Below are 17,488 nucleotides of genomic sequence, written 5' to 3'. Positions count from 1 at the left end.
AAAAAAGCTCGTCACCGTCTAGGCGCCCGTACCTGCCTGCCCACTCTGCTCCTCCTGCGCTACAAAAGCTCCACGCATGCGAACTGACTTCCCCTCTCTTGTAGAAACAAGACACGGTAAGCTAAATGTAGGGGCTTTAAAAGTAACATTTTTGTAGCCTTTTGTTTGTGCGGTAGTACTAATGTGTTAAACTTTGGCGTCTGTCGGCAGAGTATTAGTAACTTCGTATGAGCGAGGCGATTGAAAGAAGTTAGCACACTACTTAGAAGCTAACGTTAGCAATAGCAACAAACAGCGTCGTCAGCCAGTGTCAATGGGTGTGGGTTGCGTTAGCATGCTAACTTTGCTAGCGGTGACAGAAAACACACGAGGTGGGAACCTAAAGCTAGCTCGCTGTTTTTAGCTAAATTATCCTGTAAGCTACTCATCTGGCCCAGATGCCACGTAACAAAGCTAGCCGGTTAACGGCTTTTGCTAGCTTTTCAACCTGAAGCCGCCTAGCTACGCTTAACGCCGACCTGAGTTGTGTTAAGATTCATTTTATGAATGTAATTAGCCAACAAGGGAGCTAACACGCTTTCCATTTTCTGAGACTGCGTTAAAAAAAAATAGTTAACGTCACAAGTAAATTCGATACATTAGCATTTAACGGCAGCTGTTAGCTTTCTCGGTGCACCACCTTGGATAATTGTTTGCACACGTCTGGGGCTTAATAATGACGACAAATTAGGACATGGATCGATCCTAAAGTGTATCTTTGTAAACACTGACCATGCGCGGCAGAGCACTTGTTAGTTGCCCCCTCTCTAATTTCACGTTATTGATTTTTAAGCACTTACAGCCCAACCACTGCAAGGCCAGGCAACTTTATGTATAGCACATTTCGTAATCAAAGGCAACTCGAAGTGCTGCACAATAAAAAGTTGTCTAAAGAAAGTTAATTTACAGGGAAGAATAGGCAATATATATATATATATAAGTTTTTTTTAATTAAAGCAGTCCTGTCTGGGCTTGTCTAATATCATCTGGAAGGCTCTTCCAGGTCTGAGTTGCTAAAATAACAGAATGCTGCTTCATTGTGGTGTTCCAACTCTTGGAACAACCATAAGGCCAGCCCCAGACTTTAGACTTCCTTTCAGGATTAAAAAACATTTAACCTGACCATGAATGCAAATCCAGAACATTATGCATTATTTGTCAGCTATAGGGAAGCTGTTCTATGTTGTGGTCTGTTAATAATGTAGTGTTATGACTGTGCTCAGCAGCTTTCACATAATTTGCAATAGGTTCTAAACACCACACACATCCTCATAAGTAATGCTCCTGTCTTCACATTTTCTGTTTGTCTGCGTGTTCAACAGCTCAAAAGCCATGATGGATGCTGATTTTGAAAGTGGGGACTCTGGGGCCTCCACCACATTCCCCATGCAGTGCTCTGCATTGAGGAAGAATGGCTTTGTCATGCTGAAGGGACGTCCATGTAAGATCGTTGAGATGACTACCTCAAAGACTGGCAAGCATGGGCACGCCAAGGTAAAACTTACTTCTGCTTTCTTTGGAATGCAGAGCTTATGGCACATTGGTGACTTGGCCTGTTTTAAAAGTAACCCCGGGGCGATCCCCCGTCTCCCTGCCACATGTCGAAGAGGCCCCGGGCAAGACACCAAAACCCCAAATTGCTCCTAATAGTTAGCCTGCTATTGGTGTGTGGGAATGTGAACAGGTGTCTCTTGAGGGAAAAAAAAGTCCTGTTTCTCGATTGGATTACCTTGGTAAATAAAATCAAAATGCAGATCTAATCAGCTATGACGTTTTTCAGGTTCACCTTACTGGCATCGATATCTTCACCTCGAAGAAGTTGGAAGATCTCTGTCCGTCTACCCATAACATGGATGTCCCAAATGTAGGAAGGAAAGATTTCCAGGTGAGTAGTTCCTGCTGAAGTTATTGGTGTAACCTATGGGGTACTGTTTTCTTGTGATTATGTTTAAAGAGAATTGCTATCCCAAAAGAGGCTTCTTAACTGGGAATAATGACAGCTTGTAGGCCAAGCTAAAAGCTGTTCAACCAGTTCAAAACCTGTATACCCTTTTTACAACTACCAAAGAGACAGCTCAGCTCTGACTCATGTGACGCACCCGTTGGGCGTCCAAAAAAAAGCATGGTTTTTTTTATTGTTTTTTTTTTTTCAAGACAAACCTTCATTAGCTTTAGTTTATACAGAAAATGAATGAGTGGCTGCTGGTTGTCTAACAGGCAAATTTGCCTAATACTAGCTTGGGATAAAATTACTGGTTGGTTCCCAGTAACAATTTGTGTCTTTTGTCTTTAAACTGATTAATGTGGAATATTATTGTGAGTAAAAAAATTCAGCTCCCATCCTAGTCATGTTCTTAACAAAATAATGTATATGCTGTATTTGTTGTGTGTATATTCCACTCTCCTATTTAGCCAGAATTTTCTTATGTGCATTGCTGATCACAACTCATTTACAGATATGCAACGTTCTATGTTTTAGCTGTCCCAGCAGATTTAACCTTTAGGGGTGATGTCACTATTGCTATACTGCTCCTCGGTTCTGGACTGGCACCTAATACTAGGATTGGGATGACCTGGCACTGGTCATGCATTATTTGTCTGTTGGGATCTGTTCATGGAAACTACATAATAATGTGATCATTTTGCCATTTTTTTTTTCGTGGCACATTTAGGTCCTTGGCATCAATGATGGGTTCTTGTCCCTGATGGACGACAATGGAGAAACCAGAGACGACCTTAGACTGCCAGAAGGTGACCTGGGCAAAGAGATTGAGAAGAAGTTTGACAATGAGGAATCCTTTCTGGTGAGTCTGACGAAGGGGTTAAAAAATAAGTACAATCTTAGTAGTATTGGCTGAACTGGACTGTTTATTTTTTGGATTAAAGAAGCTGTGCAGTTATTAGTTTATGTATGATGGAAATCATTTGGCTAGGCAATTAAAGGATCACAATGATGGATATCATTTTCCTCACGTTAACATACAGTTGCCAACCATCTTTAAACAGAAAAAGAGGCATTTGTGTGGCAGGAATAGAGTCGGGTGTGCAGTAGCAGAATAAAATGCCAGCGACATGAGCTGTCCAAAAAAAGACCTGCTTAAAGCAAGACAGTCAGTGTTTCCACTGGCAACATTCTGCCTGGGCAAAGGAGGAAAAAAAGGCTCTCAGTAACATTACCTATTATACTGCAGCCTGAGCTTGTCTCCTCACTTCATGGCTGACTTGAATAATGTGATCAAATTTAATGGTACTTTTTGTTTGTTGCTGCACCAATATTTTGGTAGTGCTCTCATCCACCGCACATTAAACCTGCTAGATGAGTCGCACACAGGTGCAGTTATGCTGTGAGTTTACTAACCTAGCTCGTTTTTAAAATAAATAACAAATGTAGATATTACCGTTTAGAACAAGCGGAAGTTAACAAATTAGAATATCCAGCAACAAAATGATCATATTGGCATTAGAAACTATATTCTGTATAGTACTTGTCGAAATCAGCAAATATCTCGGCACAATCTGCTACCTGTACTACTGTGTGCGCTGAAAAACAATCTATCGTTAATATAGTCCATGTGCTGTAAACGGGTATGTTGCTAGCTACGGTGGGCCCCTTTGTTTGCATACCCTGGTTTACATACCAGTTTACAGAGCCTAGGCTGTGTATTAAACCAGTTCATTTTTTTTGTCAGTAGTGGTATTGGATTGTGAGGTAATAGTCACTGATTGTGACAAGCGTTCTCCAGAATCTCTGACTATATATTTTTAAGATCGGTTTTCTTCAGCTTCTCCAAAGGCAAACATCTGCATTAAAACATGCCAGAGATAATGGAAATTGGTAATTTACAGTGATAGTAACTGATATTGGCTTATTTCTAAGTTTTTATTGTGATAACACTTGGGGCATATCGCCCACCTAACCTACTAACCTATTGAAATTAGGCACTAATTATAAAGGGAGCATCACACTATCAAATCTTATTGTTCTCTTTCCTTTTTCAGGTCACTGTGTTGAAAGCTTTAGATGAAGAGTGTGTAATTACCACCAAGAACCTTAGTGACAAATAAGTCCAGGACACCGCTGGAGACCTCACACTCCTATTCTCCATTACGGCTTTGAAGCCTCACCAAAAGGCTGGCCATCACCCCCACATTTTTCACCAGTTTCGCTGGTCAACTGAAATCCGGAAACTGGACCGGGTCAGCATCTTCAACTGTACCTTGGGCTCAGGGCTGACTGGCATTTTCTTCTATCAATGAAGTTATCCACCCTTAGCCATCACATCTTAACTTTACAATGGATACTTATATTATTCCTGGATTTCCTAAACAATATTCCAAGAGTTCACAACATTCTTTTAGAGCATAGGTGATATGCTTTTTTTCCTTGTGTGTATTCCTTTTTTTAAGAACACATATGTTTTTTTTTTTGTTTTTTTTTCTTCGCTTCCCTGAATGAAATGTCTGAGTTGGCTAAACACGTTTATCTTAAGGCTTGTCTAAAGTTGAGATGCTGCACTTTGACTTCAACTTAAATTTCCCCTTAAATAATTTAATCTCCAAAGACTGACTTTACCTATATTGTGTAAGATCCAGGTCTTTCTTTTTTTAATTTCGTATAAGGTTCAGATAACCTAAAAATGTAACTTCATTGATGGCCCGATTATGCCTATCTGCCTTTGACAATTAAAATATATGCATTCACATGCACACTTAAAATTGACAATATTGTATACACATGCCTTAGCAGCAATGAATTTAGGTAAACGGCTAAATGTTATTTACTCTGCATTTAAACAACAAATCTCACGGCAAGATTTCTACTGCATCTAGCTAGGTCTTAATAAGATGAGGCATTTTGCAGAGGCGGCTCTGCTGTCTCAGCAGTTCTGAAGCTTGAGCAGGCCTAGACGGGGTGGTTGGGTGTGGCCATTTTCTCTTCTATGCTATGACATCTATCTTTTTTTTTCACTTGAGGCCTTTTATGAGCTGACAAACGTATAGAACATGATTTTGACAGAACAAAACACTGATAACATTTTGATCTTACTATCATTTTATCTGACATGATGCAACATTTGCTCCAACTCAAATGTTGCATCATGATGCTAAAGACTACTTGGCATGCAATAGTGGAAAAAGATGTAGCCAAATCTAGCTGGTAGTTCTCCTATGGGTTATTCAAGTGTTGTTTTGATGGGAGACATTGGTGCCCAAGAATAAAATTGAATATGAGTGTTACCATTGAGTTCGTTTTTGGGTTGCAGGTGGAGGGAGCTAGTTGTAGAAAGTTAAAATAGGGGTGTTAAATCTGTTTGCAGATTAAAGGGATTTTTTGCAGAGTTTATACTCTGAAACAGATTGTGGCTCTCATGGGTTTTTAATGAAATTATGCTGAATGGTTCTCAACGTTTACATCAATAGAAAACAAATGTTTTAGGAGACATCAGGTTATTGCAGGAAATCAGAATGCGTTTACATGCACTGCATTAACGTGGTTGCTGTAGAATTTGCGTTTACATGCAGGTTGTCAGTTTTCGCCCCTACCTCCTTCCATCAAATTAAAACAAACAATTTTAAGTGTATTAGCAATATATTTTTGGAGCGCTGCAGCCTGAGTGTTGTTTTTCTTTTTTTCCTTTTTTGGTTTGAGCATTTGTACGGGTGGTGCAGTGTGGAGGACACACTAAAGTGATGAAGACAGTCTTTCAAGAATGCATAATATTCACCTGTGGAAATGAAATATTTAGACTTGTTTGGTTAATCTGACTTTATACTAACATCTGCTATGAGCACTATGATCTTCTGCACTGCTGTCATGGCAATGCTATTCCTATTTTGGTCATTAACCAGTGCTGTTGTAAAAACCCTATTTGAAACTCACTTAGACGCAAACATGAGATGTGTTTAAGTGATGTCAATTACTGAATTAAAACGAAACATTGAATTAACCAAAAATTGGAACACAAATGCTTTTAGACATACCAACTTCAATATTGACATGGGAAAGTATTGGGTCCAGCTTTGATGTTGTGTTAACACAGTGGCAGCCAGTCTCTATATTTTTGTTCTGACTTCAGTCAAGACACCAACATAATCCACTGACGGTTTTGTGTACTAATTTTTTTAAATTCATTTAGTTTGAATGTTTGATCATTCTGTTGTTGAATGTGTGGTGTTTTCCCTGAATGATGTTATGTAAGGAGCCATGGCTTCCAATTTTGGCCTTTTGTGCTAGCAACCTAGATTTCCACATTGTTGACAGAACAGCACGGCAACAGTACTCTGGTTTGCAAGGACATAAGGTCAAAGCCACCTGGCCTGGCCGCGCTCAATGTTCAAATAATAAATTCATGTTTATTCATTTCTTGAAGCAGGAGGAAATGGCATTTGACAAGTGAATGAACCCTCCTAGAGCAGCAGTATAGTAGAAACGTGTACTGCATCGACATTGACATTCTATGGTAAATGGAACATGAAAGAAAGCTTTTGAGTCCCTACTCAAACTTTTATTAGTCTATCCTCTCAACATTAGCCCTCAGCGCCTCAATATGATTTAACTCATTCCTAGGTAGTAGTGGTGAACCCAAAGAGAGTGAAACAACCTGTCGTATGCAAATTGCAGTTAATGCTGTTTTGGGTTAGTAAACAAAAAGTTGTTCAATAGCTGAACTTCTTCGACCAGTGCGCCTACACTCTGGCATTGTGCGCTGACCTTTTTTTATTTTGTTTTCTAGCATGCCATTGTGCCTGAGAACCACATTTAGTTTCTAATATACTGCTTCCTTTTAAATTCATGGCTGGATTTCCAAAAGTATCCAAATCCTTATATCTGGTCAGTAGTGCAACTATCAGTTAAAGTATGAGGTCTCTATGCTAGAAAAAAAAAAAAAAAACCTTCTCCCTCCTTCCCCTACAGCTCTTATTAGAAGAGGAGGGTCTTTCTTAAGCCATATTTGTGACCTGTTGCATGTGTCTATCACTAAGGTCAGATAGAGAAAAATGTACTGTATATTTCACCCCCCCCCCAGCTCCTTCCAATTATTAAACTGCTCTGGCCTCTGAAACAGCATGTAGCACCAATTACTACCACACATCTTGTCTGGTCCTCTAAATTTAAAGCTGTCTTATACGGGAGTCTTTTTACATGGAGATGGGGTTGAAGGATTGACCTTGGGAAGTGTTTTTGAGAGAACGTTTACACCGTTATGGGGAAGGTCCGGTCCTTGTTGATTTCATATACTGATCTAGGACCAGTGACTGCAAGGTATACAACTACAAAAATAAACTGATGTCAGTGTTCTGAGGGCAGTTAAAGATTTTCTCAGGGCTCCAAACAAGAGTGGTAGTAGATATGTTACTTTTAACGCATGTCAACGGTGCAGATGATGGAATGAGACTATCATAAATGTTTTTCATTTGGATTTTTTATTCTCTTCACGTGTCTACACTATTCTGGGTTAGGAGAACTATTTTCAATCATTTTTCTGGCGCCTTCCGTCAAATACATTATCCACTTCACATTTTCTTTTTCTGTCTCGCATTTCCAATCTGCTGCTTCATTTTTCTTGCAAGATACACGTTTATTTGTATGTTTAGACAGCGGGTACAGTTTGCTATGTTACAACAGAATGTGTTGAACTGTACAGTCTTGTATACTATATATGTTCCTGGTGTTTGCTGGATAAGGTGATGGTGTTTCCTGGTTTGGCACAGGTCTTTCTCTCTTTGTCCTTTTTTTTCTTCTTATGTCTGAACTAAACTTTGCTTTGAGCAGAAATCTGAACTTGGGCCTATTCTGGAACATAAAGATGCATCGGCTTCTCTCTCTTCTCTATTCCAACTAATGTATGGCTGCTGTCTTCAAAAAAATATCCTGGCGTTCTGTTCATACTGTTTAGGCAAAATAAAGTTCATTCAGAAACTCAGCTCTACTATCTTTAAAAAAAAAGTTTGCTTGGTTACATTTTTTTATTTTACAATCAGTACTTCCAGTCTATATGCGTATTGGTGACAGTATTACAACCATTATAGAAGGCTATATATGATGATGCATCCATGCACACACCTCTTTAAATATTGTGAAACCTAGAATGTTAGCATCAAATTGGAAGAATCCTCTTAACGATTAACCTGACAGGAGAGAACATATTTTTCTGACTTCCAAGTGATAACGACTTTTATTGACAATAAAATGAAAATTCCATGACTGAATTAATGGAGCTAATTATTGAAATTCAGGGAATCGCCAAATATATTCCAATTTATTTTGAGATGGCCATGGATATCTGCATCAAACTCCATTGCAGTCCATCCATGTTGATATATTTGACTCATAACCCTGACCACACGGGGGTGCTATTGGGAATTTCAGGGGATGCGTAAAGTCAGTTAAAAAGTTAGATGGATTATTTGACTAATTCAAAGGCTTTTGATCCATCTCTCTATAGCTAATAACCTGAAAGCTATTCATTCGGCATGCTCATAAACTACCAGAAATAGAACATGAATGTGCTGACCTATTGTCCAACCAGCATGAAAAACAGTGGAGTAGGACTCATTGGTATCTACGATCCTAATCTTCTCCAGTTTACATATGTTAGTGATATTTAGGAATGCTTGTGTAAAGTTGTTTTTAAGGCCCAGGGAATGTTTTATTGTTATAATAAACCATGGATATTTTTCTTTTCTCCCCCCCCCTCACAGAATATTAAGAAAGTAAAGTTATTGGAACAAAATGTTTTTTGTTTTCATTGGGCAGTTCTCACAACAGTTGTTGATTTATAGTTTTATTATTTTATTATTTTGCCACCTCGTTGACATTAATCATAGCATTCTCTCCCACAGCGACATGAAAGTAAAACAGTACAAAGAATGACTCGCATTCATTTTGAAGACCTCGCACTTTTTGGTTCCAAAATGAATTGATCAACATTTTATTTATCACACCTTGTGCATAACACAGTCTTTAAACATCATGTTAAACCTATTATGCCTTGATGTACCAAACCTCAATAGGTGACGGCAGGGCCGACGGACTGCGGGGAAAAGTGCGACAGTCGTGGGGGGGCCCGCAAAAAAAAAAAGAAATCGTGGCCACGATTTTTATTTTTTATTTTTTTTTGCCATTCCAAAAAAATAAATAATTGACTGGCTTTTTTCTCCCCTGAACCTTGCAAGGAGATCAGGGGCCTGCGCATGACTAAGGCATGTGTGCGGGAGCATAAGCAGGAGCAAGCCGACAATGAATTGAACTGGTGGCGAAAATAAACGCAGCAATGTTTCTATGGGGATATTTAGCTGTACAGAAATAAGTGCTGGCAAAGCTAGAACAGTTTAAGACTCCACATCACTGTGGCAACACAACCTATCTATCAGCTCAGACAGCGCAGAGAAAAGTCTGATGAATGCATGAGAGTGATGGCCATGCACAACTGTAAGGTCAGTGTGTGTTGTATTTTCGTATTCAAATAAACAGTTGTTTATTTTAATTTATTTAATTTTATGATTAAACCATATACTGATTTTGCCACTCGAACGGACCGCGTCACTTGTCTGGATTGGAATTGGACCAAAGACTCCAGACTAAAGACAACACTACTATTTACGTCGTCTCCTTCCACTTCCTTGTGAAATCCTCCGCAGGGATTCTCGAGCAGGCGCAGAACGAGAACTCCGATGTGCGATCCTGTATAAATACAGGTAGAATGCCGACTATGAACGAGTTAGGTAGGCCCTGTCCCGGTTGGAAGATATTTTAGAATATTGATATGTCCCGTGGCTGAGTGAGTGAGTTAGTGTGTGTTCTAACTAGGCCCAGCTCTTGATCTTACGTAGCTCCTTAGTGGCCCATGTTGAGAGCGTCTTGGGGGTTTTACAGCATCGGCCTTTTGCCAGGAGCTTGTTGATCAGCGGACAAACTAACCTTTAAAAAAAATTAAGTTTTTACGACTTTTTTGTGTTTTTCGCGTTTCTTTAAAAAAAAAACGGAATGTTCGCGCATAATTTTGGGCAAAAAACACATTAATACAGTTGGGGGAACCTTATATAAATAGCTAACTAAGTTCCTCAAAAATGGCCGACTGAAAAATATTCAACTAACGCCTCAATACTTTAACAGTGCACAGGTCCGGTAGCAAACAGTCAAAAGTCAGATTTATTTATAGAGCACATTTAAAAAATAACATTAGTTGACCAAAGTGCTGTACAAAATCTATCTATCTATCTATAGTATCTATTTAACGCACACACACACATTTTCAAGGCAAATAGATGTAGTTTGAGGGAGGGGACTGATCAGGAAGTACCATTTCAAGAGTAAAGTCAATAAAAAGCTAAAAAAGAGTACCCAGTGTGTCCCTCTCTCACACACACACACACACACACACACAGTGTATTACTGACCAGACGAACGACAACACAAGAATTACATGGGGAAATAATTTCGTTTTATTGGGAAAATAAAATGGGGGGTGAGAAAGTCGGGGGGGGGGGGGGGATAATAAATTTAGTGCACATATATAGCTCTTTGCTAGTCCTATTGGAAAACTCAAATCACTATATATGGCAGTCACATTCACACACACATTCACACAGTTAAGTTAAGGTGGTAAGCAATGGTAGGATGTCCTAACAAGTAGGTAAAGGGGGCCTCCCAGTAACCATGAGGTCGCTGGTTGGAATCCCCACACCATCTCTACCATTGTGTCCCTGAGCAAGGCACTGTGTCAGGGCCAGCTCTGTGCTATGGCTGCCCCCGTGCTCTGGCCCCCTCCCCAGTGTGCTAAATACTGGAGAGGGGGTCTGCTCAAAGACAAGAAAAACAAAAAACCCACCTTAACTTAACGGTGATTGGACCGACTTACATATGATAGTAAACAGCGCTTTGCTAGTCAGAAGACCACTCAAATTGCTGTATACACACACATGCAGTCCATCCACCCATTCACACAGACAGTCATACACACGTTCACACACACATTCACACACACACACACACACACACACATTCATACATCAGTTTGGCTAAGGGGCAATGGGCTAGACTAAGGGGGTAGGAACTATACTAAGGGGCTAGGGCATATATTAAGGAGGTAGGATTGAAGCTAAGGGGGTAAGGGGAGGAGTAAGTCAGGGAGGGAGGGAGAGAGAGCGAGAGAGAGAGAGAGAGAGAGGGAGGGAGGGCGTGTCTCAATTTCTGAAGCAGAAAATTCTCTTGAAGAAAGATGGAGTGTGTGTCTTCAAGGCTTCATTTTCCTTCTTGCTCTGTGTCGGGAAGAATTGGAAATAAGACAAAGTTAGTCCTGAGATAATATATAAAAAAAACATGTGCAGAAATCAAACAGTAAGACAGCACGTAGTAAAGGACTTAAAGGTGCTCTGAGGAACTTTCAGTTGGTGTTAATTCTAGCGCCCCCCTTTGGACAAAAGCGGTAGTGTTTTTACCACGCCAGCTGTTGTTCCTAGGTGATCGTATACCCATGACAAAGGCATTAAGAAAAACTATATAAAAATATCATTCTTTGCACTGATGGTCTCGTTTGCTGTTACATGTAATTTATGATCATCAGAGGAAGAATGAGACTGTTTCAGAAATATTTAAAAGTTCCTCAGTGTTGAACGGTATTCTCATAAAGCTCTGGAAAAAATTAAGAGACCACTACGAATGTTCAGTGTCTGTCTGTCTGCCCGCCCGCCCGCCCGCCCGCCTGTCTGTCTGTCTGTCTGTCTGTCTGTCTGTCTGTCTGTCTGTCTGTCTGTCTGCCCGCCCGCCTGTCTGCCTGTCTGTCTGCCTGTCTGCCTGCCTGTCTGTCTGCCTCTCTCTCTAACATATCTGCTTCCATACCGTTTCACGTGGAGACAGTTGACACTTCCCCTCAGTAGACAGGTTACTAATCGCTCTCCTCATCTCAGCCTCACTCACGGGCTGGACCTTGGTCTTCATCAAACATCTTCCCACACGCTTCCACCAGCTCAATTTCTTTCGGTGACTTCTTTTGAGGGTATCTTCACTCGTTATCAACTCTGCAATTTGGCTTTCATGTCCGTCAAAATCGCCGTCCCACGATAACGAGTCTGTCCCGTTCATTGAGGTTAGTACAGGGACTGAGGGGGACTTGTGTGTAGGTGTGGAGGGTGTTTTGATGCCAGATGGTAAGGCTTTGTTTGGGCTTTCGTCCTCTGTGTTCTCTTGTGTTAATAGAGGGACGGTTTGGCTGCTGTGGTCTTCTGTATAGGTCGAATGGTTTGAATCGTCTTGGTCGAAGCTCTCTCTGCTTTTGACATGAATGCGAATCGTGCCAGAGAAAGTTGGAGAGAGTTTCTGTTGAAAGAGGAAAGAGAATTAATAAAAACATATCTCACACACACACACACACACCACACACACACACACACACACACACACACACACACACACACACACACACACACACACACACACACACACCACAAAATAGTTTTGAGATCAACAAGTTATAATTGAATTTGAAGGAATAGTAAAAAAAAAAAATATCTTGTTGCTTCATTTTCTGGTTTTGTTTAAAGGTGCTTCGAGGAACTTTCAGTTTGTGTTAATTCTAGCGCCCCCTTTGGACTAAGAGCGGTAGTGTTTTTACCACGCCAGCTGTTGTTCCTGGGTGAGCGTATACCCATGACAAAGGCATTAAGAAAAACTATATAAAAATAGCATTCTTTGCACTGATGGTCTCGTTTGCTGTTACATGTAATTCATGATCATCAAAGTTTTTTTTTACTGTTTCAGAAATATTTAAAAGTTCCTCATAGCACCTTTTTAACAACACATGTACACACTTAAAGTTAAAGTACAATAATCACCAGCATTTCAGCGTCCGTCTCATCCATCAATAAATTCATTTGGACATCGGGGGAAGAGGCAAAGAGACACGGAGAGAGAGAAATTACTTCTATCTCTTCACAATCCATATCTGTCTCAACAACTTTCTTCTCATGGTCTTCTGTCGATGTGTCCGCCATGTTTAAGCCACAGTCCAGTGTCGGTGTGATGGTTGTCTCGTTTACAACACAGCCCTCTGTCTGTGTGTCTGTCTTGTCTGCATCACAGGTGTGACTGTGTGTAGATGGATGGAACATGGATGGGCCCTGTGCAGCGCTTTGAGTGTCTAGGAAAAAAGCGCTAGATAAATCCAATCCGTTGTTAGAGTCTTCTTCCCTCTGCTTGTGAGGGCGAGGGGGGACTGTGTGTGTGACTGTGTGTGTGTCTGAGTGTGTGAATATGTGTGTGTATGTGTGTGTGTCTGAGTGTGTGTCTGTGTGTGTGCATGTGTCTGTGAATGTGTCTGTGCTCAGAGGGAGAGGGGAGGGTGGGGGGGAAGGTGTGGGATTGTATAGATCCTCTTCCTCTTCCATCACTATCCGTAGTCTGTCTTTCGGCCGACCGTCTTTGGAGATGTACAGTGGACGGAAGAACTTTTCCTTGCGGCCGTATCTGCTCCTGAATTTGATGGGAGAAGGTGTGGCGGGCGTTTTGAAGAGAGCCAGAAGTTCTCTATCACTGTCCAAGTCATCCTGTTGGGGAAGAAAATTGAAAATGGTTAGATAGATAGATAGATAGATAGATAGATAGATAGATAGACAGACAGACAGACAGACAGACAGACAGACAGACAGACAGACAGACAGACAGACAGACAGACAGACAGATAGACAGATAGATAGATAGATAGATAGATAGATAGATAGATAGATAGATAGATAGATAGATAGATAGATAGATAGATAGATAGACAGATAGACAGATAGATAGACGGATAAAGAGACTGACAGACAGATAGATAGGTAGATATAGATATATAAACAGACAGACAGATAAAGAGACTGACAGACAGATAGATAGATAGATAGATAGATAGATAGATAGATAGATAGATAGATAGATAGATAGATAAACGGACAGACAGACAGACAGATAAAGAGACTGACAAACATACAGACAGATAAATAGACAGACAGACAGACAGACAGACAGACTGACAGACAGACAGAATCAAATTTTCCAAAACTGTTTCACACTTTTTAATGATCACACACATTTCTCCAAGGAACTTTTTAAATACGTCTAATGTTTCCTCTGATGATCATGAATAACATGTAACAGCAAACGAGACCATCAGTGCAAATAATGCTATTTTTATATAGCCTATAGGAAAATAGCAGTTTGCTAACACCTGGTACAATGCATCTCTCCTCTTGCTCTAAACAAGGGTTGCGTTCCGAATCACATACTTTCTACTATATAGTTTGGTAGAAAAAGATTTAGGATGTCCCGATTCTTGTGGCCAGATTTAGGATGGTTAGAAGTACCCGGATGTCCTACTTCATGCGGCCAAGATTGTTAGTGTTGAAATTCTGACCCACAATCCATTGCGCACGTGAAGTGACGTCACATCGACGAAGCCTCCATATGAAAACAAACGGGGATGCGACGGATATAAAAGCAAGAGGCAAGATCAAGGCGCAATGTTATGATGAAATAAGAGAGTAAAGTATGTCCCAATAGTATGCATACTGCATCCTAACTAGATTCTTTTTATCGTCGGATGTAGTATGTAGAATAGAAAAAAGAAAGAGTATGAGATTCGGAACGCAACCTATGTTAGAGTTTCCTTTGTACATTGTCCTTGTTCAAATAAAGTTACATTACAAATAAAAAAAACAGCAGGAATCCTCACCAATTTGATGGGAGAAGGTGTGGCGGGTGTTTTGAAGAGAGCCAGAAGTTCTCTATCACTGTCCAAGTCATCCTGTTGGGGAAGAAAATTTGAAAATCGTTAGATAAACAGACAGATAGATAGATAGAGAGAGAGAGAGACAGACAGACAGACGTGTCATTCCCCTCTCTGACACATTAACCTCTGTCTCTACACAACTGTCTAATAAAGCATGGAAAAGGAAAAATGCCCAAAAAGACAATCTTAAAAAAATAATTAAAAAACCCAACAGGACTGCTCACCATATAGTCCTGAGTTGGAGATGAGGGGCAGATTGTTTGCTCTTCTACATTCTCTCTAGTGATTTCAACATCACAATCCAGCCAATACACTACCTCCACTGTGGAAAAAAAATATGTATATGAATTATCAGGGAAAGCAGAGAAGTTTAAACAGATATGTCAGCCTTTCCTGGACTATATAACAGTACTGAAGGGACCTACATGACACCTCGTTGACTTTTTATTTTCTGCTTAACATTTGTCTTTAGTTGAAACAATGTCCTTAGAAATCTGTTAAGTAGAGTACGCCATGTTAGTTGTTTTGTTTTGTCTTTCATTTGTGTGGGTGTGTGTGTGTGTGTATGTGTGTGTGTTCTGTATCTTTGTCTGTATATGTATCTGTGTGTCTCAGTATCTGTGATTATGTATCTGTGTGTCTGTCTGTCTGTCCGTCCGTCTGTGTCTGTCTGTCTCTCTCTGTCTATCTGTGTGTGTCTGTCTGACTGTCCGTCCGTCCGTCTGTGTCTGTCTGCCTCTCTCTGTCTATCTGTCTGTGTGTGTGTGTGTGTGTGTGTGTGTCTGTCCGTCCGTCCGTCTGTGTCTGTCTGCCTCTCTCTGCCTATCTGTCTGTGTGTGTGTGTGTGTGTGTCTGTCTGTCTGTCTGTCTGTCTGTCTGTCTGTCTGTCTGTCTGTGTGTGTGTTCATTAAAAAAATCAAAATGATCAAACCTGGTGTTGCTGTGTCTCCCTCCTCTTCACTCTCAATCTCCCAGTCAGGAGTATATGACACTGACCCACTGTCACCCAAACCGCTCCATGGTCTAGGAGACATTTCTTCCTCTCCATTTATGTCTTTATCCTCATCCCTCGTTACTTCCATGAGGGTTTTAGGTAATGAAGAAAAGTCTAGGTTTTCTTGTTGCTTTGGAAAAATTATCCTAGGATAATCCCCGGAGATGTTTGTCGAATACAGCCAGTAAGTCGCGTGGCTCGGTGGCCAGCTGGAATGGGACAGAGAGAGAGAGTAAGTTAGTAAGATGTATTTATATAGCCTAGCGCTTTTTACAGACAGGGTCACAAAGTGCTTTAAAATGTGTAGATAGATAGATAGATAGATAGATAGATAGATAGATAGATAGATAGATAGACAGACAGACAGACAGACAGACAGATAGATAGATAGATAGATAGACAGACAGACAGACAGAAAGACGGACGGACGGACGGATAGATAGATAGATAGATAGATAGATAGATAGATAGATAGATAGAGACAGACAGATAGACCTCTGTACCTGTGGCAGTGCAGACATCTTGTGGGTGAATCTTTCTTCGCTCAGGAAAGGTCCAGGAAAGTTTGCAAAGTTCTGTTGTAGATATTAATATATATATTTCAGGAGGTTTGATAATAATGTGACTGTCTGTGTCTGTGTCTAAAACTGAAATGAGCCTTTCCATACTCTAAAACGGTGACATCACAGAGTTCTATTCCAAACATGTCATGTGACCCAGTGTGTGTAGGGTTCTAGAAAGTTACAATTCTAATTTATGCAAATGATGTTATGTTTTAAAATGTGCATTATTTTTGTTTTGTTTTTGTGTGTGTGTGTGTGTGTTCTATAGAATGCACACTCAAACTTAAACATGGCTTCCTTATAATATGAGGAGCTTCGTTGATATAGTGCATTTCCAACATATAGCCGCTCAATGTTAATATTAAAGTTTCTAAAAAACACAGACAGACACACACACACGCACACACGCACACATAGACAGACAGACAGACATAGACAGACAGACAGACAGACATGCTGCATCTGACATCATGTATTGGGACAAACTCAATCTGTTTCTACCAGACTAAATAGCAGGGAAGGATGGGGACTGGAACACATACACACACACACACACCGAAAATGATCTCACTATGAAGAGATAACTGACTTTTAGATGACTGTAGTTTGAGATATGTGGAAACAAGCTCCTTCAACTGGTGTGTGTGTGTGCAGGGCCGTCGGACTGCGGGTGCAAGTGTGACAGTCTTGGGGGGGCCCAAGGCAGAGGGGGGCCCATCAAACATAAAAACAAAATCTTTTTTTTTTAACAAGCTAAATGTGGGGCCCCGATCTTCGAAGGCACTGAACAATGCCATTCCAAAAAAAGAAATAATTGACTGGCTCGTGATAGGCCCCTGACCCTTGCAAGGAGATCAGGGGCCTGTGCATGACTAAGGCATGTGTGCGGGAGAGTTAGCAGGAGCAAGCCGACATTGAATTGAACTGGTGGCGAAAATAAATGCAGCAATGTTTCTATGGGGATATTTAGCTGTACAGAAATAAGTGCTGGCAAAGCTAGAACAGTTTAAGACTCCACATCACTGTGGCAACACAACCTATTTATCAGCTCAGACAGCACAGAGAAAAGTCTGATGAATACATGAGAGTGATGGCCCAGGCAAGTTTCAGTAAGTTTACAGAAGTGC

At 40.5% G+C, this 17,488-nt stretch overlaps 1 protein-coding gene across 2 annotated transcripts; it reads left to right on the top strand.

The window, feature by feature from the left end:
• The first annotated feature begins 15 nt into the window (after window positions 1–15).
• LOC307261864 (eukaryotic translation initiation factor 5A-1-like) lies at window positions 16–7,964 on the top strand. Of its 2 annotated transcripts, none has more exons than XM_080042525.1 (5): window positions 16–116; window positions 1,362–1,533; window positions 1,820–1,924; window positions 2,712–2,843; window positions 4,039–7,964. In XM_080042525.1, the coding sequence occupies exons 2-5, from the start codon at window positions 1,372–1,374 to the stop codon at window positions 4,102–4,104; spliced, it is 465 nt and encodes a 154-aa protein (XP_079898651.1). In that variant the 5' UTR covers window positions 16–116; window positions 1,362–1,371; the 3' UTR covers window positions 4,105–7,964. The 2 variants fall into 2 exon arrangements, with proteins under 2 accessions (XP_079898651.1, XP_079898652.1); XM_080042526.1 differs by having other exon boundaries at window positions 53–127.
• The last annotated feature ends 9,524 nt before the right edge of the window (window positions 7,965–17,488 follow it).

Source organism: Ammodytes marinus, assembly GCF_949987685.1.
Source record: "Ammodytes marinus genome assembly, chromosome: 15".
NCBI classification, from domain to species: Eukaryota; Metazoa; Chordata; class Actinopteri; order Uranoscopiformes; family Ammodytidae; genus Ammodytes; species Ammodytes marinus.
Note: the sequence above shows the minus strand (reverse complement) of the source record. Positions and strands in the feature narration are given on the sequence as shown.